This window comes from Phocoena sinus, chromosome 19 (genome assembly GCF_008692025.1).
Source record: "Phocoena sinus isolate mPhoSin1 chromosome 19, mPhoSin1.pri, whole genome shotgun sequence".
NCBI classification, from domain to species: Eukaryota; Metazoa; Chordata; class Mammalia; order Artiodactyla; family Phocoenidae; genus Phocoena; species Phocoena sinus.
In genome coordinates, this window is record NC_045781.1 from 11,166,859 (window position 1) to 11,194,218 (window position 27,360).

The 27,360-nt window shown below is 56.4% G+C and overlaps 1 protein-coding gene across 17 annotated transcripts in view; it reads right to left on the reverse strand.

Moving 5' to 3' along the window:
• Positions 1–1,418: 1,418 nt before the first annotated feature.
• The window catches only part of POU2F2 (POU class 2 homeobox 2), a 103,520-nt gene continuing 77,578 nt past the window's right edge, over positions 1,419–27,360 (reverse strand). For 11 of the 17 annotated variants that reach the window (XM_032614144.1, XM_032614143.1, XM_032614146.1 and 8 more), the window contains 15 exons: positions 25,399–25,464; positions 25,252–25,286; positions 25,047–25,103; positions 21,633–21,749; positions 21,157–21,393; positions 11,140–11,245; positions 10,958–11,049; positions 8,612–8,773; positions 8,168–8,309; positions 7,929–8,077; positions 7,674–7,850; positions 6,354–6,420; positions 5,003–5,204; positions 4,796–4,869; positions 1,419–4,542 (listed from right to left, as the gene is read on the reverse strand). In XM_032614144.1, the coding sequence (XP_032470035.1) occupies positions 4,211–4,542; positions 4,796–4,869; positions 5,003–5,204; positions 6,354–6,420; positions 7,674–7,850; positions 7,929–8,077; positions 8,168–8,309; positions 8,612–8,773; positions 10,958–11,049; positions 11,140–11,245; positions 21,157–21,393; positions 21,633–21,749; positions 25,047–25,103; positions 25,252–25,286; positions 25,399–25,456 (2,007 nt within the window). In that variant the 5' untranslated portion in view covers positions 25,457–25,464 and the 3' untranslated portion in view covers positions 1,419–4,210. Of the gene's footprint in view, positions 4,543–4,795; positions 4,870–4,998; positions 5,205–6,353; positions 6,421–7,673; positions 7,851–7,928; positions 8,078–8,167; positions 8,310–8,611; positions 8,774–10,957; positions 11,050–11,139; positions 11,246–21,156; positions 21,394–21,632; positions 21,750–25,046; positions 25,104–25,251; positions 25,287–25,398; positions 25,465–26,153; positions 26,225–27,360 lie in introns of those variants that run through there. The other 6 variants (XM_032614150.1, XM_032614155.1, XM_032614154.1 and 3 more) reach the window with 6 other exon arrangements.

Sequence of the window (27,360 nt, forward strand, 5' to 3'; positions counted from 1 at the left end):
CAACATATAAAAAGGTAGCGGAGTTGTCTGTGGGTTTTTTTTTTTTTTAAATGGTTAAATCTTTGGTTTGTTTCTTTTTTCTCTTGGAGGCCTTTATCTCTCGCACTTGCCTTTCCCACTCAGAGGCCAGTGGCGGCCCGCGTGTCTCAATCTTGCTCAGTCTGTCTCACTCTCTCTCTCACTCAGTTCCCCCTACCCTGGGCTAAAGGGAGAGAGAGGCACCTTGGGATTTGGGTAGGGGGGGAAATCTAGCCAGTTCAAGAGGTCCCCCACTACGTGGCTAGTCCCTTACCCCATCTTCCCAGGGTGCAGGGCTTGGAGACCCCTCTCTTGGCCTTCCCCAGGGAGGAGATGTGCGGGAAACTCACAGCCTTACTACCCCTTCTGATCTTAGCCCCAATCCATACGGAGGCTTGGGTTCCTCATCTCCACTGACCCCTACTTACCCTCCCCCAGCCCTCCCTCCCACTTCCACCCCCACCCTCCCAGAAGAGAACAGAGAGAGGTGTTTTAGTTACTGGCATTTTTTTTTTTTGGCACAATTAAAAGGCCCACCATTAGGTAGACCCAGTCTCTGTCCCTCCCTCCAGTAGGAGGTCAGGGTTGGGGAGGAGAAATTCAGAGGGCTTCCACTTTCTCCAACCCATTCATCATCCTTTCTAGCCCAGGCCCCTGGCCCCCCACCTCAGACATCTCACCTAGCCCAGAACCCAGCCTGGGGTCTCCTTCCCCAACCCCACGTAAAGTTCCCCAGCCCCCCAACTCTCTCGCTCGCACACAGACACACGGACACAGGCTCTGTACAGACCACAAAATAAAAACGATGAGATAGTTTTGTTTCCCGGAGTCGAGACGGGGTGGGGGACTGGAGTGAAAGGGGCAGAGGGGGTTGGGGGGCATTAATTCCCCCATCACCTTCCCAACCCTGGCTCCCTCAGGCCCCCGGCCCCTTGCCCTGGCTGGCCCCCAGCCAACGATATTTGGTTTCCATTTTTTAACATTAAAGTTCTATGAGGTATTTGGTGCCTTATCTCGAGTCCTCGGGGGAGGGGGCCCAGGGGGGAGACCTGGGGCGCACTTGCCCCTCCCTCCCTCCCACCCCCTTCCCAATATTTGGTTTCACAGCTGTAGTTAAAGCTTGGGATTTGGTTATTTTTCCCCCTTCCAGGAATTTTCTTTTTTTCTTGTTTTCCTTTTCCCAGTTATGGGGGTCGGACGGGGAGGGTCCCCACCACCCCGGCTGCACAGGGGTCCCTCCACCAATGTCAGGGCATCAGCCCCATCCCTGCCCCCTGCTTCCTCCTCTCCCCTCTGCCCCGCTCCTCCCACACTGGGGTGGAGGAAGGTCCCAGGTGGCAGGACTTGATGGAGAGGAAGCAGGATGAAGTGGGTGGTGGTGAGTCCTGGATATTCTTTCCTTTTTTGTTTTTTTCTTTTTTCTTTTTTTTTTCTTTTTTTCTTTCTTTTTTTTTTTTTTTTTCTTTTTTTCCTTTTTTTTGGTCTAGAATCATAGTTTTTGTTTGAGTCATCTCCACCATGCCTTCCATGCTGCCTGTCTTCTCAGAGGGGTTTTTGGTTGTAATTCCTTTCACTTGGCTCTGCTCAAATGTCCTTCCTATCTGTTCAGGAGCCCTTGGCCCCCTCTCCACCCTTGGGCTGGGGCCCAGGCCCTCTAGCCAGTCCCTTCTCTTCAGGAAATAAAAATGGACAAAGTCAGAGGTAGGGTAAGGGCAGGGAGTCGGTTCAGCGGAGATGCTTACATTCTGGCGAGGATGGGTCGACGGCAGGCCAGGCCCCATCGGTGCCAGGGTGGGAGGGGCAGCCACTCCACCACTGCCCAGACAAGGCACCCCGAGACCCCTGAAACAGCTGAGCCTCTGCTGCCTCCATGTCCCAGCCCAACAGTTTCATTTCCCGAGTGGGAGAAAGGAGGCAAGAAAGAGAGAGGACGCAGAGGCCTCGGGGCCCGGGGTGGTGTCCGAGGCTCTGTCTGCCTCTCCTCGGAAGTGTCCGGCGGCACTGCCCATCTCCCGGGGCTCTCCCCTCCCTCTGCTCCTGCCCGGCGAGGGGCGGGGGCCACTCTGATTTCAATGGCTCGCGTCCTTCACAGCAACACTTTGGTTTGAGGAGAGACACAGAAAGAAGGAGATTAAGAGAGGTGAAAGTGGATGGAAGGAAGAGGGAGAGACAGACCAAGAGAAAGGAGGAGACAGAGGGGAGAGGACAGACTGCAGAGAACAGAAGAAGAACTCAAAGGAGGAATCAAACCACCCGAAAGTTTGTTAGTTTTCCTTCGTCCATTCTTTTTTGCTTTCTTATTCCTTTTTTTCCTGTTTTTTTTTTTTTAAAGCTTTTTCAGTTGATTGGGGGGGCGGGGAGCTCGGGGCTCTTCACCCCTGTCCCTGACACCCTCTCTCAGCCCTGCCCACCCGCTTCCATCCGCCCTGGCTGAGGGACAGGCCCTGCCCCAGCCGCCCCCGTCCGGCTTTCCCGAAGACGACGTCCATGAGGTATTTGTGAAGAGAAAGAAGCATCCGTCCTTCCATCCGCCTCGGGGACCAAGGGCCTGGACCACTGGTGCAGGGGCTTGGCTCCCCATCGCGGCTCCTTCGTATCCTTTGAAGAGTCCTCGTCTTCTTTCCCTTAAATATATATATATCTATAAATTCTTTTTTTTTTCTAGTTTTAATTTATTGTTTGGTTTTTTGTTTTTTTGGTTCAGAACTTTGTTGGCCTCCACAACAGCAGGAGGGCAACGTGGCTCCCAGCAGCGTCTCTCCTCTGTCCGTCGAGATGTGTCCAGCGCTGGGCAAACACAGGGTCCAGCCGAGACTTGAGGGAGGTCTTGTGGGAGTGGTGGCCACCACGGCGCCCTCTCGGATGGGGGCCACAGGTCACGGCACTGTCCCCGCCACACGGACCCTGATGGGGACGCCACCTCGAGGAACCCCACCACTGGGGTGCGTGCGCGTGTGCATGTGTGTGAGGGGAGAGGAAGAGGCATCTGCCAGTATCGGAGGGGCACAGGGTGGGAAGAGCGAGGTGAGTTATCTTTTTGGTTTCTGGTCAATGTCAAAGAACGTGAAGGATCCCACGGATAGGCACTGGAATATGAATTTTTTTTTTTTTTCAGGGAAACTGACAGACGAGGATGGAAAAAAAGACAACTTGAAAGCCCTCACCTCATCCTCTCTTGCCTGAAGCTTCCACCTTCCCTCGGACTAGGGATGGGGGGGAGATTCCAGAGCAGAGGAGGGTGACAGGGTTGAGGGGGGACATGTGAGAGCTAGAACTTGGCAAAACGGCCTAGCCCACCCTTCAAAGGGAAAAAGGGGGAGGTACAAGGGGTGAAAAGTCAGCCCAGGCCTTCCCCTGAACTCTCCCCTGGCTGGGGGAGGGAGGAGGTTAAAGCGAGACCCCCCTGCCCGGGCAGAGAGAGCTGGGGGCCAGGGGAGAGGGGGGACGCATGACAGGGACACATTCTGTCGAGCACAACGCTAAAAATTCTGTACATCCTTTGGATGAAGCTACTGAATATTTGGTGTAAAGTTGTTCAGGCCCTTTCTCTTTCACCTTCCGGAAAGGAATATTTGGCGGGTGGTTCTGAGCCCACCCCATCAGCCCCAGGCTGTGCCCTCTCTGCCTTGGCTGGCCCAGGACTGAGGGCTGCGGCTGGGAGGCTGGCACATTCTTTTTCCTTCTCTGCCCACGCCGCACGCAGCGGCAGGCTTCGCCCCGCAGCCAGGGGCCCGCGTGTCCGCCCTGCCGAGGCTTCTCCGCCCCTGGCCGGGGTTCTTATTTGGTGTCGTAGCAGTGAGGGTGAGCACACTGAGGTCTGGCTCGAGACTGGTTTTTGGTTTGTTCGGTTTGGTGAGGGATTTTTTGTTTGTTTTTGGTTTTCTTTTTTTTTTTTTTTAATGTTTGTTTTTCACCTCTTGTTCCTTTGGGGCAGCTGGTTTCTTTGTGATTATTTTTGGTTTTCTTTTTTCTGTTGGTTGGTTTCTTTTCTTTCTTTCTTTCTTTTCTTTCTTTCTTTCTTTTCTTTCTTTTTGGTTGGTTGTTTTTTTGTTTCTTGTTTTTTGGTCTTTCCTCCCTCGTCACTCCTGCTCCGAGGACCCTCTGCATCCCCACCAATGGCCTCCTCGCCCTCTTCCCAGGTGGGGGACGGAGGCGGGGGTCAGAGGAGGAGGAGGGGAGGCGTGGCGGGCCCTCACTCAGGCTTGGACCCTACCTCGGGCCCCCCTGGGCCTCCAGGGGTCTGTGCTGCCGCCTCACTGCAAGTGGAGGAGGACGACGAGGACGAGGATGAGGACGAGGAGAGGCCAGGAGACTTGCTGGAGATGGAGGCCGCCACGGCCGCCGCGGCTGCCGAGACCAGGCCCACACCAGGTGGGGCGCTGAGCAGGGGCAGCCCGGCGTGGTTCAAGAAGAGTGACGAGGTCACCAGGCCCGGACTCCCTGGGGCCGCGCCAGCCGCCCCCAGCACCAGGTTCCCGCTGCTGTCAAGGCTGGTAAGGGGCAGGGTTCCACCAGAGGCCAGGGCTGGCGGGGAGAGAGAGAGGCTGGGCTGGGGGCGCCTTCCAGCGTCCCACTCGCAGTGCCCCGTCTTCCCGTCTGACCCACGGACCCCCATCAGCACCCCTCACACCTTCCCCAAAGGTGAGATGGGTATGAAGAGGCGAGCGATGCAGTGTGCAGGGGCAGGATGGCATGGCTGGAGCAGGAATGGGATGGGGGCTGGAGGCCCTGGTGGACAGGGCTGGTGGCGATGGGAGTGACATGCGGCAGCACGCACCTTGGATAGTGGCCAAAGGGTTGTTGCTCATGAGGGCTGGACTCAGCCCGGAGCTCAACCCCACCATTGTGCTTCTGCAAGAGGCAAAGCAGAGGCATTAGCGGGGGCAGAGACCCTCCCACAGAACTGGGGGTGCAGCTCCCCACCCTGGAAGCAGCAGCGGCCCTGCTTCTCCCCACAGCCTCCTACCTGCAGCTGCCCACTTACCCCGTGCCGGGGTTCAGGCCCGACAAGCCGATAGCCGAGTGGCTGCCTTGAGGGCTGGGATTTGTGCTGTTGGTGGTGGCCGGGGGTGGGGGAGTGACAGAGGGGATGGAATTGAGGGGGGGCGCGGCCCCGCCCCCGGCCCCACCCCCTCCAGCTGTCCGGCTGGGGTGGAGGGTCCCCACAGCTGAGGATAAGGTAGTAACTGCCAGAGAGAGACAGAGAGATGGAGACTTCAGCTTCCACTCGTCCTCCACTGAGGTCGACGCCTGCTGTCTTCCCCGCCCCGTCCCGCGGCATCTCCTCAGTCAGAACACGCTTAGGCCTCCTGCCCTTTCTTCTCACGGCCATTTCTTTGTGCCTCTGCCACGGTGACAGTAATCGCCGTAAGAGCAGCTGCCTCCCACCGAGCCTGTGCCCTATGCCAGGAGCGTGCTCGCACCCTGCTTATCCAGCCCTGAATCTCCCCTCCGGGCCCCTCTGTACAAAGAACCAAGGGTTCCCAGAAGACAGAGCCCTATGGCTCCCTCTAGAGGCCAGGCACGGGCGTGTGGCCGTGCGCACTGAGGCTGAGAGGGCTCTGAGCCCAGACTGAGACCAGACACCCAGGACAGCAATTCCCGGCCCTGTGACGTCCCAGCTGCGCCTTCAGGTGAGCACCTTCATCTCTCTGACCTTCAGTTCCCTCATCTGGAAAATGGGGCAGATAATGGAACCTATCTTATAAAATGGGTGTGAAGATTAAGTGGGTCAATATTCCTTATAAAGACTTTAGACCAGTGCCAGGCACACCCTTATTACTTTATAAACTTCCACTTATTATTTCTTAACCTGGGGAGGGGAAATGTGGCGTCTGTTTTTATATTATTCTTACATATGGTGTTATACATGCCCTACCCCAGAAAGGGGCAAAGGAGGGCTTTGGGTACAAAAGTGTGTGTGAGTGTGTGTGTGTGTGTGTGTGTACACACACACACACGTACACACTCTTCTGTGTATATATTCATGGATATAGCTTCTGTATGTATGTTATATTCACAATAATTCTGTAACTGAGGCTCAGAGAAGTAAGGTCGCTTCTGGAGTTCACACGGTTCGTAAATGCCAGAAAGAGAACCCAAATACATCACCTTTATCAACCCCGTGCTCTTCTCACATGAAATCGTGGAGCAGATGAAGCCTGAGCTGCTCTGGCACGGAGGGGTGAGGCTGCCCTCTCCCCTTCCCTGCCCCGCCCCCCGACCTCCAGGCTCAGCCTTGAGGCCTAGGGGTGCCCTGAACCGCTTGAGAACCTTGCGCTCGGGCCTGCGCTGTGTTCTCCCCATCCCCCTCACCATCCTCTACCCTCCCTGACCTGTTGTGCTCAGACTGCTGGAAGCTTGGGACAACGGCAGGGTCCCGGCGCCCCCTTGGGGCGTGACCTGGGGAGAGAGGAAAGAAGGCATGGTTAGGCCACTGTCTTCCCGCAGCTCCCATGGTGCTCGCTGTGGTTACAACCCCCGCACCTCTGCCTCCAAGACGGAGAAAGGGGGCTCTGGCTGCAAGGCTGTTTGTATCATGCCAAGCGCTTTCCATCAGCTTTCGTCACGTTTACCCTAGGTGATCCCGGGGCACAGACAGGAGGCAGTCGTTCCCTGCCTCTCCTCTGACACTGTCCAGTTGCAGGTCTGAAGTGTGTGTGTGTGTGTATGTGAGAGTGTGCAAGCACACGTGCTCGTGAGGCTAGGGGGTGGGGTGGGTTATGAGGATAAGGTGTGTCTCTGCATCACAGTGTTGATACGTTATACTGCTTGATTTTCTGGGACCACCCACCAGCCTCCTTCTTAGCCTCCCTGCCTCCAGTCTCATCCTCCATCAACCCCAGAAGCCTCACTCTAAGTGTGACCCAGTCCCTCCCGGGCTCAAAACTCATCCTTAGCGCCTCACTGCCTACGGTTCAAGTTCAAGCTCCTTCAGCATTTGACTTGGTGTCTGGCCCCTGCCCATCCCCCACCCTACCCCCATACTCGTTCATAAATAATCATTCCAGCTCTAAATCGCACTGGAGTTCCTCAAATTGGGCTCGGCACTCTGGCTTCTAGGCCTTCATGCACATAGATCCCTTTGCCTGTCCTTCACGTGACTAACTCTCTCTTGTCCTTATGACTCAGCTTAGATGATCCCTCCCTTTACGTCATTGGGGAAGGAGGCTCCTCTGGGCTCCTTGCTGCTCTCTGTAGTGTCACAATCCTTTCCACACTAGATGGAATAAAGGGATGTCCCAGTGTGTCTGATCTCGAGCAGGCTGTGGACATGAGTGCACACCCAGGGGTATAATGATCTCCCTGCCAGCGTCTGTGTGGTCGTGAACCTGTGTGAGGGGGGATGCCTGTATCCTTTACCAAGTGTCCATCCCCGTGTGGCTACATCCTGTGATAACTCTGTGTTTGGCTACGTCAGTGTGTGTCGGCGGGTGCTGTATCCCCCATGTAAGACCACAGTTCCCTGGAAACGGTGTTTCTCTGTGTGACTGTGCCCCACCCCTGTGACAGCCTGTTCCCAAGGGTGACTCTCCCTGCCTCAGTTCTAGGAACTGTGGCCAACCGGGTAGGTTGTGCTTCACACAAGGTGCCTGCCAGGGGGCGAGGGTGTGCCAGAGCTTTGTGCCCCCCCCCCCCCGAGGGGCTCTTGGTACCAGATGGGGGCTGTAGCTGGCCGGCTTGCCCGGGCTGGGCAGCATGGGGGCCGCGCTGCAGGGGTTGATGCGTTTTTCCTTCTGGCGCCGGTTGCAGAACCAGACGCGGATCACCTCCTTCTCCATGTGCAGCTGCTCTGCGATCAGCAGGATCTCCTCTGAGGTAGGCTTCTGGTTCTGCGGGCAGAGGGCTCGTTAGCCCGGGGCCCCTCCTCCCGCCCGCCCTCGGGGCCGCCCGGGAGGGTGGGGCCTCACCGCTAGAAAACTCTTCTCTAAGGCGAAGCGGACGTTTGTCTCGATGCTGGTCCTCTTCTTGCGTCTCCGGCCGGGGAGCCCGTCGAAACCCAGGCTGGGACTGCTCAGCTGGTTGGGACTGGGCAGGCTTGAGTCCACAGACATAGTCTCTGTGTCCGGGAGGAGACGGGGTCATGAGAGGGCGCTTCCCCCGGCCCGCCGCCCGCAGCCCGCCCGGGAGACCCCAGCCCAAGTCCCACCTGCGTCGTTGAGCCACTTCTCCAGGAGAGGCTTGAGTTTGCACATGTTCTTGAAGCTCAGATTGAGGGCCTCGAAGCGGGAGATGGTCGTCTGGCTGAAGTCATTGCCGTAGAGCTTGCCCATGGCCAGACCCACGTCACCCTGGGCCAGTGGGGCAGGGATGGGGCTGCGTTCAGAGCCGGGCAAAGGGCTCAGCCCCGCCCACCATCTGGCCACACCCCACCCCGCCCACCAGGTGACTATGCCTCCCTTCACCCCGCCCACTAGGCAGCTACGCTCCCTCCCCTGCCCACCTGCCGGTCACGCCCCTCACCCCGCCTACCATATGGCTACGCTCTCTACCCCGCCCACTAGATGACTAGGGCCCAACACCCCGGCCACCAGCTGGTCACACCGCCCTGTCACCCCACGCCCACCGCCTGTCCTGCCGGGTGGCCCCAGACCTGCGTGAAGCCCAGCTTGATGCGCCGTTGCTTGAAGGTGCGAGCGAACTGCTCCAGCTCCTCCAGGTCACTGGGCTCCTCGGGATGGGATGGTGGCTCCAGGCATTTGGGGGGCTGCGGGTGCGAGAGGTGCGGGTCGGGCAGCGTGGGGCGGGTCACGGCCTGGTGGGGTGGGCAGGTGGGTGGGATGCAGGACCGAGGACCGGGACGGGGCTCAGCATTGGCTGCGCAGTCCCCCCTCCCTCCCTCCCTGCCGTCCAGCCTCTTCCTGCAGACTCCCCTCCACCCACCCCCAGGTGGCCCCTCCACACCCACTGCCAATCAAGGTGACATTCTGCTGCCCCACAAGGGCCCGCTCACTGCCTGAAACTCTCTGCACATTCCTCCCAGTCTGCAGGCTTCATAAGGAGCAGCCATCTCCTTTCACCAAAGGCTCTTTCCCTGAAGCTGGGGGAGGGGTTGGTGGTTTTAGCCTCCTCTCAGGCAGGGAATCAAGGATCAGCTCTGCTACCGAATTGCTGGGTAACTCAGGCAAGTTTCTTAATCTCCCTGGGCCTCAGTTTCCCCCTCTGCAGAATGGGAACAATCATGGCTACTCTACCTACCCCATGGGGTTGTTGGGAGAATCGGGTTAAAAGTATGTAGGCTGCAAATAAAGTAAAAGTATTTTTAAAAATAGACAAGGAGGGTGACTGGGGGAATTTACAAGGAAGCAACAGTTCTCTCTGGAATGCTTCATTTCCCTAAAAATAAAACATCTAAGTAGGTGGTGGGTACAGGGATGTTGGACACACAAGTCCTTGATCCGTTATCCAAAACCCTGGGGCCAGATGTGTTTTGCAATTCAGAATTTTTTCAGATTTTAGAAAGCCTACATGGGGCATATATCATAGATAATGTGAACCTCCACCATTAGGGTCAAGGCATCACCCCATATTCGGACATATCAACAGCTGTCAGCAAAGCACAAGTACCACACAAGAGGGATAAAGAAAAGTCACATGCCGCCTGGCATCAGGCCAAGACAGGTTTTGCGGACTTCCCTGGTGGTGCAGTGGTTAAGAATCCACCTGCCAATGCAGGGGACTCGGGTTTGAGCCCTGGTCCGGGAAGATCCCGCATGCCGTGGAGCAACTAAGCCCGTGAGTCACAACTACTGAGCCCACGTGCCACGACTACTGAAACAGTTCATATATTTTTGAAACAGTTCATATATTTTTAAAATTTTATTTTATTTATTTTTTTGCGGTACGCGGGCCTCTCACTGTTGTGTCCTCTCCCGTTGTGGAGCACCGGCTCAGCGGCCATGGCTCACGGGCCCAGCTGCTCCGCGGCAGGTGGGATCCTCCCGGACCGGGGCACAAACCCGTGTCCCCTGCATCGGCAGGCGGACTCTCAACCATTGCGCCACCAGGGAAGCCCCCCATATATTTTTTAAAAGGGCTGTTTTAAAAAATAGGTAGGCGGGAACTTTAAAATCCATAATCATGAAAAATTATTATTAAAGTTTAGGACCCAGTGGGAATTCCCTGGTGGTCCGGGGTTAGGAGTCCACACTTCTACTGCAGGGGGCGTGAGTTTGATCCCTGGTTGGGGAACTAAGATCCCTCAAGACCCAAGGCGTGGCCAGGAAAAAAGAAAAAAAAAAAAGTTTAGAACCCAGGCAGCAAACTTCAAGAAAGGCCATGGGGACCAGGTAGGAGGACACCAAGGCAGCCTGAAGAACTCACGCCTTCCAGGAGGGGGCCTGAGCTCACGCCATGTGTACGCAGATCTAGCCTTCCCAGAGCTTCTGGCTTGTCAAAAGAAGCTGGGAATCTGGTGTTTTCCGGGAATTTTGTTGACAACTAACTCAATTTTTAAATGAGTGTGGGCCCTTGTTTGCAGTCTCGGTCTGGGAAGGGGACACGAACTAGTACCCAACAGACCCTCAGGGAACGCCCCCCATTTGGAGTGCTGGAAGAGATCTGAGGCGTTCATGCCCTAAAGGCCTGTGAACCCCCTGAAGTTTTGTGTTTGTGCACACGTGCATTTTGGGGCAGTGGGGGTCAGATTCAAATAATCCATCAGATTCTCAAAGGAGTCCATGTGCCTGCAAGGGTTAAGAGCCACTGGTCTGGCTGACTCCCCTCATTCCGTGGAGGAGGAAGCTGACTCAGACAGGGAAAGTGGCTTGCCTGGGGTCCCACAGCAAATTAGTAGCAGAGCAGCGCTGGGCCCCAGGGCTCCTGACTCCTATCTTGGCCCCTGTGGCTGGTGGGGGGGGAGCAAATGGAGAGGAGACCCTCACTGACCACCACTCCACGCCATCTGGCCACAGCCTGATGCACGCAGTGGACCACTCACCTGTGTGGGCAGCCCTGCCCGGGGCTGGGAGGTCAGAAGAGCTCCCTGGGTTTGCTGAGGTAGCTGGAATAGATTTGGCGTCGGTAGCAGGCCTGGGGGGACAAGAGGGATCGCACAGGGTGAGGGGGGCAGAGAGAGTTCTGTGGAGGCGTTGGGGAGGCCATCCGGGGTGAGGGCCTTACCTGGCTGACTCTGCTGGGCCTGCGGCAGCAGGAACTGAGCGGGTGGCTGGAGGTGATGACCCGGCACGAGCACCAGCTGCTGGAGCTGGAGGAGCTGCTGGACGTCCTGACGGGGAGGGGGGTGGACAGAACAACAGCCTGAGTCCTGGCCCGGCTCTGCCCTCTGCATCGCCTGAGCCCCGAGGGGTGCGCCACAGCGCAGGCTGGCATAAGGCATCGAGGGATGGAGCATGGGTCACTGGGTGCAGCCCTGAGCTAAGGGCATCCAGGAGGCCGGAGCATCCTATCCTACATGGGTCATCACAGGAGGGCTCGCTCTTTATTTACCTTTTCTCTCTTGATGAAATATTTGCCTTGTCCTATATTCCCACAGAACAAATAGGATCGTTTAAAAATGTAAATCAGACCAAGCCTTCCTTTTAAAACACTCCCAAGGCAAATTACATCATGTCTGGGAATAGCTTTAAAATACTCCAGCCCCTAGCGGCTGATTAAGTTGGTACAGAGACTTTGGAAAACTCTCTGGCACTCTTATGAGTTGAATTGTGTTCCGCCCCACCCACCACCAAAAAAAAAAAGATATGTTGGAATCATAACCACCCCCTAGAACCCCAGAGTGTGACGTCATTTGGAGATAGAGTCTTTGCAGATGATCACGTTAAAATGAGGTCATATTAGGGTGGGACCTAATCCGGTACGACTAGTGTCCATATAATACGGGGAAGTTTGGAGACAGACGCACTACAGCTGCACTGAGATACTATTTTTACCTAATGACAGTGCATGACACACTATGTTGGGGCGTGAGGGGAAACAAAACTTCCTGCACGTCGCTGGTGAGAGGGCAAGCCGGCAACGTCTATTAAGTTACCAGTACACATATCCTTTGACTCAGCCATTCCACTTCTGGGAATTTATCTTAGGGATATACGTGCACTTGTGCAGAATGTCCTCACTAGAAGGGTATCCCAGTAGCAAGCAGTGTTTTAGCAAAAGAGTGGAAACAAGCTGAATGTGTAGCAGCGGGGGATGGGTGAATGAATTAGGGTAGATCTTCATGACAGAGTATTATGTGTTCATCAGAAAGATGGAGGACACTCTTTGTCCTGATATGGAACACTCTTCAAGATGTTCTGTAGAATGGAGAGCTCAAGAGGAAAAACAGTGGGTATGATGTGCTACTGTTTGTGTTAAAAAAAAAAAAAAATTATACCCTGGTACCTGCTTGGGTATGCATAGATTATACTTAAAAAACGATACCAGAAACTGGCAACGCTATAAACCCTTCTGTACCTCTTGAATTTTGAACATTTACCTTGTCCAAATAAAGGAATGAATACCCAGGTGTCCCACCCCCACTCGCCCGGTTGAGCAGTCACTTATGCCCAGCATCCCTGCTTTTCCAACCACTCGTCCTGCAAGAGTTCCAGGCTGTTCCCTGTCCACCTGCAAAGGCCTCTGCTTTCTCCGTGTGCTTTAGCAAGTGGACAGAGGCCCCAGATGCTCCCTGACCTCTCAGCTTTCTCACTCTAGCTGCCAATCATCTAAGAATACAGTTTAAGGAGTTTGACATCCTACGCTATATCCTTTGAAACTGCATCCACTCTGCCTTCCCTTTTGAGACCCTCCCCACCCACCCAAGAAGGCCTCCCTGGCTATTTCTCTTCCGCACTTGGATTGACCCTGGGCAGTGAGTGAAGCCGGGGCTTCAGGGCCTGCCATTTACGGTGGACCCTTCCAAGACCCCCATACCTAATCTTGTTTTATAATTTTGTCTTCTTCTTCTTCTTTTTCTGGCTGTGAGGTGGCTTGCAGGATCTCAGCTCCCCAACCAGGGATTGAACCTGGGCCCTGGCAGTGAAAGCGTGGAGTCCTAACCACTGGACCTCCAGGGAAGTCCCTTTTCATCAAATTTGTAATATCGATTGTACATCCAGCTCCTTGCCATGGCCCTGCATGACCTGGCCTTCCTCACCTCCCACGACTCTCTCACCCCCCAACTCATCCAGCCACACTGGTCTCCCTCCTGCCACTGAACCCAGAAAGAGATCCCCACCTCAGGGCCTTTGCACGTGCTATTCCCCCCACCCCGCCGCTCTTGATCTGCACATGACCGGCCCCTCATCATCATTTAAGCCGTTATCAAATGCCCCTTCCTCAGAGAGGCTTCCTCTGGCCACCTGCTCTGACACGGAGATTTTCCCCCCTAGTCGCTCTCTTACAATATGTTCTTTTCCTTCCCTCGTAGCAATATCAGCTTCCTGTCTGTCTCCTCAAAAAGAGTTGGTGTCAGCTCCACGAGGGTGCAGATTTGTTTGCCTGATTCCTCACCGTAACCCTCATGCAGAAAGGTGCCTGGGCGTGGTGGATGATCCCCAAACGCTGGTTGACCAAAGGAATTCAAGAAGGAGCGAAAGAGAGAAGATTCTGGGTGAACAGTGAGCTGCCTCAAGACTGGGGTTAGGGACTTCCCTGGTGGCGCAGTGGATAAGACTCCGCCTGCCAATGCAGGAGAACAGGTTCGAGCCCTGGTCGGGGAAGATCCCACATGCCGTGGAGCAACTAAGCCCGTGAGTCAGAAGTACTGAGCCCGCATGCCGCAACTACTGAAGCCCGCGCGCCTACAGCCCGAGCTCTGCAACAAAAGAAGCCACCGCAATGAGAAGCCCGCGCACCGCAACAAAGAGTAGTCCCCTATCGCCACAACTAGAGAAAGCCCGCGCGCAGCAACGGAGACCCAACGCAGCCAAACAAAAAAAAAAGACTGGGGTTAGCCAGTAGAAGGCGCCATTTCTCCACAACCTAGAGCCATCTGAATCGGCACACCAGCTGAAGCCACTTGGGGGCGTGTTAGGACGGAGACAGGGTGGAGAAATTGGAGTAGGCGGAGGGATGCCAGCGCTTCGCAGGCCCCACCCCCCCACCCCCACCCCCGGCCCCGTAGTGGATCATCTGCTCTCTCCCTAACCCGTGAGAAGAGCTAGCACAGCCAATTAAAACCGAGAAGAGGGGAGAGAAATTCTTGCTCATCGCTATATTCTCTTCACTCCCCTGCCCCAGTGCAGGCACAGAACGGGCAATCCATGGATTTTCAGTGAGTGAATAAACCCTTAGGGCTGGTGGTGTTTGGGGGCAGACTGGCTGTGCTTTCCACAGGTGGGATCTGGGCCACAGACTGGGGGCCGAAAGACTGAGACACACGGTTCATATGACACATATGGGTTCATATGGGTGAACTGCTGTGTAATCACCCACTGGGCTTGGTTCCACCTGGGGGGGAGAAGGCAGCCTTGAGCAGGAACTAGAGGCCGCTGGGGCCCCAGAGCCGTGCAGGTGCGCTGCCTCACTCCAGCGCGCAGGGCCGACTCCCCTCTCCCCCATGACTGGCCTCACACGCTACACTCCCGCAGCCCCAGTGGGGACGGTGTCGACATGCACATCGACACTCACTTGCCGTCTCTGATATGGCAAATTTTGACCAGTTCTGGACACTGCGTGCCGCGAAGACGTGGACAGCCTAGAGTGACGTCCAGAGTGGGGAAGGGATGGGGTCTGGGGACCCTGTAAGTTACTTGCAATTGATTGTAGAAGGGACCACCTAGGGAGGAAGGCAGTGAGCACCGTCCTGGGGGTCATCTGGGTGAAACTGCACCCCCAGAATGGTGCAGAGGGAGTTCCCACACTGGGTGGGAAGGTCACCTCGGTGTGCAAGGATCCCTTCCAGCTGAGAACCGTGAGGGTTAGAGTCCTGGCCATCGTGCCTGCTTTTTTTTTTTTTTCTTTGTTTGTTTTTGTTTTGTGGGATCTTTGGGGATCTTAGTTCCCCACCAGGGATTGAACCCGGGCCCTTGGCAGTGAAAGTGCGTAGCCTTAACGACTGGACCGCCAGGGAATTCCCGTGCCTGCTTCTTGCTGTGTGACTTGGAGGAAGCCAGCTGTCTCTCTGGGCCTTACTGTATAGGGTGACAATGCACGGTGTCCTGGAACCACCTGGGCTCTGGAGATGGCCAGACACCTGACTCTGTCCCTTACACACCGTGAGACCATGGGCCGTTCCTTACCCTCTTTAAGCCTCAACTTCCTCAGGTGACACCTCAATAATTCTTACCTCCTGGAGCTGTTAAAGGATTAAATGAGACAACAGGTGTAGAACGTTTAGTCTGATCCCTGGTTCACTGAAGTGGTCCTCCGTAAATGGCAGTCCTTTTTAACTGAGTCATTCATTTCTCTCAGGGCTCAGTTTTGTCATCTATAAAATGGGAGTAATAATGTCTAACTCTTCACTGGGTTGTTTTGAGACCTGAGTAATATTATTCTTCTCAAAGCATTTTGGAAATCACAACCTACTCCTCCAACACCAGCATTTGCTAGCACTGCACCCTCACATCAGCCGCCTCATGTCACCCCGTGAGCTCTCGAGGGTGGCAGCCCCACCAGTCCATCCTCTTCCTGAAAACTTACAACTTCCAGCTCCCGCCCAGACCCTCCACTGAGCTTCAGCCCCAAATATCCATCTGCCTATTTGATGTCTCCCACTTGGGTGATTAACAAACTCTTTGAACGTCCAAAGTGAAACTCCTGGTTCCCCAGCCCCACCCTCCAAAACACCCTGTTCCTCCCCTGCCTCCCCCAGCTCAGGAAACCACCTCACCACCACCAATTTCTGAAGCCAAAATCCCAGGAATCACCCTTGACCTATCGGATCCACACGAAATAGCATCCCGGACCCCACCTTCACCCTCATCGCCACCTCGATGCCTGCAAGGACTTCCCACTCCTTACTTCTAGCCCATTCTCCCCACAGCAGCTGGAGGGAGCTTTGTAAAGGGTCAGTTGGGACCCTCGCCAGCTTAGAACCCCCAACAACCTCCCATCATACCCAGCACACATTCCAAACTCCTTGATCTTGCCCATGAGGCCCTGCAAAAGCCAGTCCTGCCTGCCTCCCCACCTCACCAGTTATTTGTCTCCCACTCACTCTGTCCCAGCCATTCCACTTTCCCCTGTACCCTGAACAAGTCAAGCTGGTTTCCACCTCAGGAGCTTTGCACTTGCTGTTGCCCTTTCCTAATCTCTCCCACTGCCTTCTTCATTGCCTGACTCATTCAGGTCTCGGTTCTCAAAGGCCACCTTCTCAGTGAAACTTTTCCTGACCACCCCATTAAAAGTGGCTTCCTCCCTTGGGACTTCCCTGGAGGTCCAGTGGTTAAGGCACTGCACTTCTACTGCAGGGGGCACAGGTTCCATCCCCTATGCCGTGCAGCAAGGCAAGAAAAAAAAAAAAAAATGTGGCTTCCTCGGTCTAGGACAGCGCCCTGTGTCATTTTCTTCATTACACTTATGCTAAAACCGTCTTGTTTTGCTGATATGTTTACTTGTTTACTGTCTCGCCACTAGAACATAATGTCCTCAAGGACAGCCACCTCTGCCTCATTCACAGCTGTCCCCTCAGGGCCATGAGTGAGCACCTGGCATACACAAGGTGCTCGATAAGTGTTAGTTGAATGAATAAACGACTATGATTATTCCAGTCCCTCCACTAGGGGAAGCTCTAAAGGTTGGAGGTGGGGGGTGGACAGACGTAGCCTGTCTCTAGCGTCGGATCTGCTCCGTATCCCCGTCCCCCAGAGGTTGGCCCTGCCACACGGAGCCCACGAGGTCCTGGCGACTGGGGCAGAACACCGTGGAGCAGGGAGCCATTCAACAGGGAGAAAAAAACACCTACCTGCCAATTGCACATTGCATTCCATGCTACCTCATGCTAAAATTCCAGGACAGACGAGCAACAGCAGATCCCAACCCAGGAGTCCTGGAGTGACTGGCATGCCTCTGGACCGGCCCAGCTCCTGGACTCTGGGGCCTGTGGTGCCAGGTGGGCGGCTGAGCTGACCTGGCATCCCCCGCCCCTGCTCCAGCAGCAGGACCCATCTCCTCCTCTTGGGGACCTGCCCTCCCCCACTCTCAGGTCACGCAGTCCAGGTGGGGCTGACCCCACCCTCCCGGGAGTTGGCAGCAACGACTCAAACCTGGCCACTGGGTGTGTTTTTTCTCTCTGGGTGGGGTGGCTGCAAGTCTTGAAGTGCTGGTACCCATTATGCCCGACCCAGAATGAAAAGGGAGACAGATCCCTGGGGCCAGGCCTGATGTTCCAGGCTGGGCCTTTTCTGTGATTTGAGCCAAACAGTCCCTTTTCCTCTTCAGCTGCCTAGAGTGTGGCTGTGGCCCCACTGACACCCGCTCCTGGCTCATCCTTTGCTGCCTCCCACCCCTCACCCCCCCAAGCCTGCCCTGCTCTCTCGCTTTGCCTTCACCAGTCCCACGCCTGGAACCCTTTCCCCAGCTCATCCACCTGGTAAACTCCTACTTGTTTCCCGCCTCGGTTCAGATACCACCTCCTCCAGGAAGCCTTCCCTGACTCCCTCAGACACAGACCCCTTTCTTTTCCCGCATCCCCCACCACATCCAGCAGGTTTCTCTGGGAAACCCTTCTTCACTAGGTCCTACCCCCTAAAAGATCTTCTCAAGCTTTATTTGCGGTGGTCTTATTACGAAAATAGGGACGTTCCTCCCCGCCCCCACCGCCGCCGCTCTCCAAATACAAAATGATGTTTTTAACAGTTAATGTAAATTTTCAGTCAGTGCCTACCCTACCCCAGGCATTCTGAATTACTCCCCTAGAGAGATGTCTTCCCTACCCTTGATTGAAAAGCTGCAGCGAAACATCCCTCATTGCTTCAGTAAACGTCTGTGTGGCCCCCTCGGTAGAAAGCACCATGCTGATGCTGGACACACGAATCGTAAACCTGTATTATAGGGACTTCCCTGGCGGTCCAGTGGTTAGGACTCTGTGCTTTCGCTGCCGAGGGCCCGGGTTCGATCCCTGGTCAGGGAACTACGATCCCACAAGGCAAGGGGCGCAGCCAAAAGAAAAAAAAAAAAAGTCAGTGGTAAAATTGTATTATAACTGTCCCTTCTGTACAGGCTAGGGAAATGCAGGGAAGGTTCCTGCCAAACTGACCGATGTTCCTTTGGAAGTTGGCAATAGAAGGACAGAAGGGGGACTTTCCCTTCGTACTTTATATAATTTTAAAGTGATAGGGTTATGGATGCTTTTTGACTTTCGTATTATTTTTCAAGTAAAGCATTTCTTAGTGGCTCATTGGTGTGTCTGTTTCCCTACAAGACAGGGAGCCCCCTCTGGGGACAAGGCTGGGTCTGAGTCATGCCTGCTTCCCACCAGGGCCTGACCCAGGAGGCGGGAAGTGTCTGCGAAACGAGGGCAGGACAGAGCTGGGCAGGCACAGGCAGTTGCACTGGCAGGCACGCGACACAGGCTGGGGAGAGGGTCAAGCCCAGGGCCGAGGCCGGCTGTGGCTGCAGCGGGCAGCAAGGGCAGAAGGACGGTGGTCCCCACCCCGGCCTGGGCACAGCATGGTGACCGGCTCATGGGCTGTACGGGATAAACATTGGTCTGTTGGGGAAGTGAGACCACAGGGTGACAGAACTCCCAGAAAACAACTTCAGCCCAGCTTTGCACTTGCAGGAGACAGATGGAGATCAGAGCTGAGGGAAGCTGGGGCAGGAGGAGAGAGAGGAAAGGGCTGGGCAGGAGGGATTCGAGGGGACCTTGAGAATCAGGGCCTGGGCAGGTTACAGGTGGCAGAGGGTCGGCCTGCTGCTGCTGGTGTCCGTAGGGGGTCCGGAAGAGGTGGTTCTGGGGGGTGTATGAACAGAAGGAGTGCCTGCTGGTCACAGGGGCTGAGGGCCTGGCTGGGTCTGCGCTAGGCTGCCCCGTCCCTCCTCCCTCCCTGTAGCCTGTGCTCCTTGAACAGACATTTCTGAGGGCATATGTGGACACAGCCCTGGGTGATCAGGGCTGTGGCAGAAGGAGAGGCAATGGGCTGGGGGCCCCCAGAGGAGACAGGAGGCAGGAAATCAAACCAGCTGGAGGGAGGGAAGTCATGGAAGACTTCCTGGAGGTGCAGGCTCCCAAGCTGGGGCTTAAAGGATGGAGAGGAGCTCTCCAGGTAAAGGGAGGGGGCTGACTTCCAGGTAGAAAGGAGAACAGGTGCAGGAACACCAAGACTGGAGGAGCCCTGAGCCTCCACCTTGCTCAGTGAAGCGCCGTGTGTGCTACAAAGCAAACAGATCACCGGCTGCTGGGGTCTCTGGTGGCCAGGGTGGGAGGGGTGCCAGTTAGAGGCAGCAGCCCCAGATCACGTGGTTAGAGCCCTGGACTCCCAGGCCTGGCTTCCAGGCTGGCTCTGCCACTTGAGCTCACGGTGTGACCTGGGGCAGGCAAGTCACTTTGCCTCCCCGGCACGCCCACTCCTCCCCCCACCCCCCACCGGCGCCTTGGCCAGGATGAGGATTTGTGGATTCAGGGAGGTCACGTTAGCATAGTGCCTGGTACAAAGGCAGCACCCGACAGACTACCTATGGCAACGGTGGCAAGCCAGGCATTGGAAGGATCTGTTTGGGAGAGTCGCTGCAAAGCAGTGAGGCCAGATTGCTCTGCGTTTCTGCAGAGCCAGGCCCAGCGGCCGGAAGCTCTAAGGAGACAGAGACGCACTCAGTGTTAAGGACAGCCCCAAATGGGAGTGCTGGTCAGCAGTGGAACGGGCCCATCGAAGGCCGACCGCTGCCAAGGGAACAGCCTCGCGGGTGCTGGACAGCTCCCTGGTGTAGACAGCATAGGCCAATCCCTCGCTGTAGGACTTGCCAGGCCCTTCACTGCGCTGGAACACGGGCCACAGACTCAAACGCTCTATGGAAACCAGGTTAACAGCACAAATGGGTGACATGGCAGGGGTGGAAGGAAGGGGTGGGCTGGAAAAAACAGCCTGTCAGAAGAGGAGGCCTGCCCAGCCTCTACTCTGCTCCCGCCAACCATCCTTATAGGAAGTCTGTTGGCCAATATCATGGTTGAATGGTGTCCCCTAAAAAGATATGGTAGGGGACTTCCCTGGTGGTCCAGCAACTAAGACTCCATGCTTCCACTGCAGGGGGCACGGGTTCGATCCCTTGTCGGGGAGCTAAGATCCCACATGCCGCAAGGTACGGCCATTAAAAAAAAAAAAAAAAAGAAAGAAAGAAATGGTAGGAGTTCTAACCCCTGGTGCCTATAAATATGACCTTGTTTGGAAACGAGGTCTTTGCAGATGTAATCAAGTTAAAAGGAGGTCTTTAGGGTGGACCCTAATCCAATGACTGGTGTCCTTATAAGAAGGGGAAATTTGGACACAGAGACAGACACACTCAGAGAAAAGATGGCCACATGACGGCAGAGGCAGAGACGGGAGTCATCCATCTACGAGAAAGCCAACCGTTTCCTGCACCACCAGAAGCGAGAAGAGGCAAAGAGGGATTCTCCCGTAGAGCCTTGAGAGAGACCCCAGCTCCGCTGACACCTTGATTTTGGACTTCTGGTCTGAGATGATACATTTCTGTTGTTTGAAGCCACCCAGTTTGTGATACTTTGTAATGGCAGCCCTGGAAGCTAATACAGCCACTCATGCATGATTCCACATAGACCAGAAGTCTCCAGAATGGGGAGAGAGAATGCAGTGTTTCCTAACTCACAGACCACAGGCCCCTTTCTGAAAGAGCGTCTCACTGGATGAGCCAGGGCACTCGATGTGGGGCACCGATTCTGATTCTCAGCCTTTCTTTTGTAGCCACACAGGTCCTGTGCATGGAGGTGACCCCTGGTTTCCTCTGCTGTAAACTGAGGATAATGTGTCAGCCTCCCAGGTGGCTGCGGACCCTCAGCGAGATGCACAGAAAGCAGAGAGTCAGGCGCGCCCATCGCGTGGAGGGTGTCCTCCCCCTGAGCCTCGCTTCACCCCTCTGAGAGATGGGTGGCAGCATCTCCCGAGGCTTCCTGGGGTTGCCGGGGACCGCCTGGCCCAGCGCTGGTGGTCAGAACGGTCCGCGTGGACCGGCCGGCCCCCTGCACCGGCTCGGCTTCCGCGGGGCCTCCGCTGGAGGGCGTGTGCTCCCCGGGGCTGCCCTTACCTGTGCTGTGAGCTGGATGGGTTGGGAAAGGGTGAGCTGTGGGGTCCCGGGGGGCTGGCTGGCAGGCTGTGGTGGCGGCAGGTCGCCTCCCCCGGAGGAGGCTGGGGGCTGCGAGGTCGAGGAGGAGGAGGAAGAGGAGGAGGAGGAGGAGGAGGCGGCGGCGGCCGCGGCGGCCAGGAGCTGGGCCTGCGCTTGCTGTAGGAGGAGCTGCTGCTGGGCTGGCATCAGCGCCGTGAGCTGTGGGCGGGGCGGGGCGGGGGCGGGGCGGCAGGGGCCGGAGGAGGGACGTGGGGGGAGCAGAGAAAGCAGACAGGGGTTAGCGCCTGAGCCAAGCGGGTTAGGGGGCAGGTCTTCCAGGAGGACAGAGGAGGGCGAGAGGCAGGCGTTGAGAGAGTGGCCGTGGCCGTGGCCACCAGTCCTGTAACAGACGGGAGGGGGCTGGCCTGTCCCTGCCCCCGTGCACCCCAAGTACTTACCCCGGCTAGCTGGCTGCCCGTCAACATGAGTTGGGCCTGGGGCAGATGCGGCTGAACCGGCTGGGGGGGCAGGGGTGCCGCTGGGGCTGAGTCACTGCTGGGGTCTTCAGCCTTGATCTGGGGGGGAGAGAGGCAGGGTCCGGGACCCCAGAATGTTAAGTGGAGGCCAGAGAGAATGCCCACCTGTGAACCAAAGAGAGGGCACGTGTGTGGCAACGGCAGCCCCGCACCGCCAAGGGGGAAGACTGGGGTGCGGAGGCCGGGCCTGCAGTGGCCCGCGGGGACCTCGGGCCACCTTTCTGGCCTCAGTTTCCGCACCAGTCAGAAAAGGCTAACACACCCTCTGCACCCGAACTCCCGACAGGAGGGGGTCACCCTTGGAGAGCGCTTTTACCCTCCTGGAGGTCAGTTCACCATCTTTTAAAATGGGAAAGGATGCCAGTAGGGGCCCCGGGACATCAAAGAAGGGAGTCCTGTGTGCCATACCCCTCATCTGCTTCAGCCAGAGGTGCACCTCTTATCTGTCCAGTGGAGTAAGACTTTATTGGAAGAAAGAGGATTAGGGTATGAAATAAAAATCACCGCCTTAGAATATGGGTCATGAATTCAAAGCCTAAGGAGCAGGCAGACAGCACAAATGGGTGATTTGGGCAAGTGTGGACGGAGTGCGCTGAAAAGAGTACGCCCGCCTGCCGGAAGGGGAGGCCTGCCCAGCCCCACCCTGCTTCTGCCGGCAAAAAAACCAAAGCAAAAATGCTGCAGGACAGCAAAGGATGTCTGCAGGCCAGATGTGGCCCAGGCGCTGCCAGCTCTCAGCCTCCACCCCAGAGTCCGCTGAGCCCCTCCTCCTCTCTCTGTGGAGGACACAGATGCATCTCGCGTCCACCACGTAGGACAGACCAGCTTAGAGGGGTCCCAGCCTTCTTCCTCTCCTACCTGAAAATACCAGACAATGGTGGCCTTGCCTGACAGGTCTGCTGGTGAAAGACACATGGGGTGGGAGGTGTGGCTTGATGAGCTGCACACTCTCAGGCCCAGAGGGGACATGAGGGATCATCCTTCAGCCCAGTGTCCCAACAGTGTTTTGCAAAAGGAGATCCAGAGAGAGAAAGCATCTCGTGTAAGGCAACACAGTGACTTGGCAGAAGCGAGCGTGGCATTTGCAATACAGACTGAGACAGACAGACAGAGGCCTGGGAAAGGGCCAAATAACAGAGGGTGAGTGGCATGCCCCAAGGGACGGGATACAAGTGTCAGAAAGTCTAAGGCGTACAGGGATGCAGCGTGAAACAACAGTGGGTACTAGAAGTCAGGGCAGTGGCTGCCCTGGAGGGGAAATGAAGGGCTTTCTGGAAGTCTGATCGTGTTATGTTTCTTGATCTGCTGCTGGTGACACAGGTGTCCAATTTGTGAAAATCCACAGAGCTGGACACTGAGGATCTAAGTGTATGTCATATTTTAATTAAAAGTTTTTAAAAAACCAACATTGTGGGCTTCCCTGGTGGCGCAGTGGTTGAGAGTCCGCCTGCCGATGCAGGGGACACGGGTTCGTGCCCCGGTCCGGGGAAGATCCCACGTGCTGCGGAGCGGCTGGGCCCGTGAGCCATGGCCGCTGAGCCTGCGCGTCCGGAGCCTGTGCTCCGCAACGGGAGAGGCCACAACAGTGAGAGGCCCGCGAACCGCAAAAAAAAAAAAAAAAAAAAAAAAACCCCAACATTGCGTGCCATGGTGAGAACACTACCCCCTCATGGCTCTTTCCTTCTCTCTCTTTTAAGCCTCCATTAGGTTCTAGGACGTCTCTAACACCTTCCAGCCCTGGCTAATCGCCCCTTTTAACAAACAGAGAACCGGTCTCAGGCTTATACCCGACAGTAGGCAAGAGTCTCTGGGTACATTTTAATAATCATTGTATTTATTTCCATGGCAAGTGATTCTGGTTTTCCATTCATGAAATTTCCATTTAAAAAAACGTTTTATTTCAGCTGCTGAAAAAGCAAGACAGCTCATGAGTTGATAATTGTTGAGGCCGATTGACAGGTACCTGGAGGTTTGTTTTCGCTATGGTCTTCCTTCTACTTTTGTATCTGCTTCACACTTTCCATAATAAAATGTTTTTTTTTAATTGAGCCAATTTAACAAAACTATGATGTAAATAATTGGACACGGTGGTGTGTGCATTTGTCTGAAATCATGATGGAAGCTCGTGAATCACTGCAATTAGGGAAAGACTGACACAGAAGACATGCAGTGAGGTGGAACAGCAAAGGCCAGGAGCGGAGACCAGCTGTGAATGGAGACCCAGAGTCAGAGGCCGCTGCTGCGGTCTCTGCCTCAGGCTTTCCCCGGGAAGCAGGCCCAGGCTGGGGAAGGGGAGCGAGAACCCTTTCTTCCTTGGGCCCCACTAGTCTCCTAGGGGAGAAGCAGGGCTGCTGTGGAGCAAGGAGAGGCTGCAAAGATTCAGCTGAGGGAGGGCTGGTGCTGGGGGTGTGGGTGATGGATGTCCTCGGCATAGCCAAGGGCTATGGCCAGAGCCCAGCCTGAGATCAGAGGGAAGACGGTCAGAGTCAGAGCCCTTCTCCCCGGGTCCCGTCCAGCGCCCTCAGAACAAGACACCTGCCCACCAAGCAGATCAAGGCACATCAGCCACGGAACGGACCTCAGAGACCCCCCTCTCCATCCCCACCCCCATTTCCCATGTTAGAGAAGAGGAAACCGAGAAGCCCAGAGTGGGGGAGTGATTCTCCCATGGTCACAGAGCAGTTCCTGGTGCCCCCACCCCATCCTTCTGCCACCTTTGGTCAGAGTCAGGAGTCCTGCCCGTGCCCCCTCCTCTGTCCCTGCCCCCTGCGCCATCTTCAGGCCTCTGGACCCGCCGGCTGCCCCCGCCAGACTGGAGGGTGGAGACCTGGGCCCCAGACACCCCAGGCAGCCCAGCAGTGCCCAGGAGCAGGGCCCCATCTGGGTCTGGCATTTGCTCTACATGGTCACTTCCGGCCTCCCCATCGTCCTCTCCTCCAGCATCCTCACTGGGCCTGCCCTCCCCTCCCCACTCCCCAGTCCTCCGCTGGCCCCTGAGTGTGTGCTGGGGGGGATGGGGGGCGGGGCCGGCCCCTGTTCGGTCAGGGACGTTGGGATGGGGGCGGGGCCCTCAGCTTCCTGTTGTTCATCGCCCTGGGGCTCTGGGGGGGATTTCCCTGGCCACCCCCACTCCCCCAGGGAAGGGGAAGGAGCCCTGGTGAGTCACAGGCCTAGGGCGGGAGCCCGAGAGTGAGAAGGGGCGGCGGGAGGAGTCCCGTCACCGAGGTACCAGGCCCTTGGCCCTCGGCAGGCATCTGGGACCCTCTCCCAAATGCCAAACCTGGCCCATTGCAGGACACCTCTCCCCCTGCCCTGGCTGCCCTGACAGGTGCTTACCTTGGTGCTGGGGCCAGTCGGGGACACAGAGAACGGGGAGGTCTTGTTCTGGGGGTTCTGCAAAGAGTGAGTTGGGGTGGGAGATGGGAACAGTGAGATAAAGCAGCTTCTGACACCCTGCCCTCCCCTACAGAGCTCCCCTCTGCTCCCTTCTCCCCCCTCCCCCTCCCCCTCTCCACCCTCCTGCACATCCATCCTTCCTGACCTGATGGTTAGTGTCTGGTCCATTTCTTTCCGTGTCTGCAAGGAGAGGGACAGAGTGAGTTGTCACGAGCCACCCCCAAAACTCCCCCGGCGCACCTGCCCTCCGCCCGTGGTGACCTCTGCCCTCCCTGCCCCCTTCCCCACTCACCTGTGTGCTCTGACGGGGAGTCCAGACCTTGCTTCTCGGCCTCCAGGGGCTTAGACATTCTTATTTCTGGGGACAGAGGAGGGATGCAAGTGGGGTGAGGGTGCAGAAGCCTGAAGAGCTCTGGGGCCCCTCCTCCGGCACCACCCCAGCCTCTCCCCAAATACTCCCACACCCCCTGCCGCCTTGCAAGTGTCTCTTTCCGGGAGACATGCCCTCTGCTCTGAGCCTCTGCTCTCCTCCGGCAGGACAGGTGAGGGGCCTTCGGGCCCTGGGGATCCCCTTCACCCCTCCAGGAGGTGGCACAGGGAGGGTCAGCCCCCGAGCCCCCGTGAGACCCCGGGGCAGGGTGGGAGGGTAGAGGTTGGCCGTTGGTCCTGACAAGGCTCTGGCCGCCCAGGGGGAGGCTGGTGACGCTCCAGAGCAGCGAGTCAGCCTTAGGCTTCCTCTCAGGCTGCCGCCCAGGCGCCCATCCTGCCTCACCAGGTTTCGGTGAGGCATGTTTTCCACTCTGAGTAGGGCCTGGGAGGTGTGAGGGGACTGCAGCATCCCCAAAGGAACGAGTTGTCAGATCTCCGGCTGTGATTCAGCCGCCCTCTGGCCCCCTCCCCGGCCCACCACTTTCCTGTCCATACCCCACTCCCACCGGCCTCCCCTTCAGGTACTCAGCACACAGGCGGCCCCACTCTGATCTCTGTGACCCTGACCCCATCCGCTTCTGCCCCGACCTTGTCCTCAAACCTAATCTCAGACCTTACCTGGGACTTCAGCCTTGAATTGCAGCTGCACACCCCAATCCAACCTACAGTCCCTGCACCTACAGACGCAATCCCACCCTATCGTTCTGCGGGCAGAGGAAATGAAAGAAGGTGGCCGAGGGGAGTGGCAAGCAGGGGACACAACGCAATGGAGACAAACCCCCGTCCTCACAGCTCTCTGATGCTGGTCACGGGAAGGTGAGTGTTACCAGGGCCAAGCACAGTGCCAAGTATGATTCAGAGCTCATGCCGGCAGTTGGTGCTAATATTACCCCCATTTTACAGAGGAGGAAACTGAGGCCCCAGGGGGGATGGCACCTCCCCAAGAACACAGTGAGGCAGCAGAGGCACCCTGATCGGACCTGGGTCTTTGTGACTCCCACTTCTTTTTTTTTTTTTTTTTTTTTGCGGTGCGCGGGCCTCTCACTGCTGTGGCCTCTCCCGTTGCTGAGCACAGGCTCCGGACGCGCAGGCTCAGCAGCCATGGCTCACGGGCCCAGCCGCTCCGCGGCATGTGGAATCCTCCCGGACCGGGGCACGAACCCGCGTCCCCTGCATCGGCAGGCGGACTCTCAACCACTGCGCCACCAGGGAAGCCCCAGGGCTCCCACTTCTGATCAGTATCGCTGCAGTCTCTGATGGGCCCGTCATGACTTTCACCACCTCATCTCTCACGGTCACCCCAACCCAAGCTTACCCTGACTCCGACTTGAACCCAGCCCTTCCTGGTCCTAGACCCCCGCACAAATCTGGGTTTCTGCCCAACCCGTTCTGAATCCTCTTTGCCCACCCTGATTCCCAACTCCTGTCCAGACGACCCGAGTCCTTCATCTGACCTCAACTCCCAACTCGGCCTCAGACCTTACTCCTGACCCTGACTCTGACCCTAAAGTCTCTCCTACAGCTCACTCCAAATCCCCACCAAGACCCCACCCCATCAAAGGAGCTATCCAACTCTAGTGTGCTCTGCATCCAAGATATTCAAAGAAGGCCAGCTAGAGAGAGAGCTGGGACAGCGTCACCAACTGAAAAAAAAAAAGTCCAGAAATTTTGCAATTACTCGACACGGAACGCCACTCGGATTTAAAATTCCTGATTAAAAAGCCAGGTCACACACTGCTGGTGGGAGTGTAAATCAATACAAGCACGATTCAGGAAAGCTGAGCGGTGCCCCTTCCCTGTGGCCCGGGCACATCCACTCCCGGGC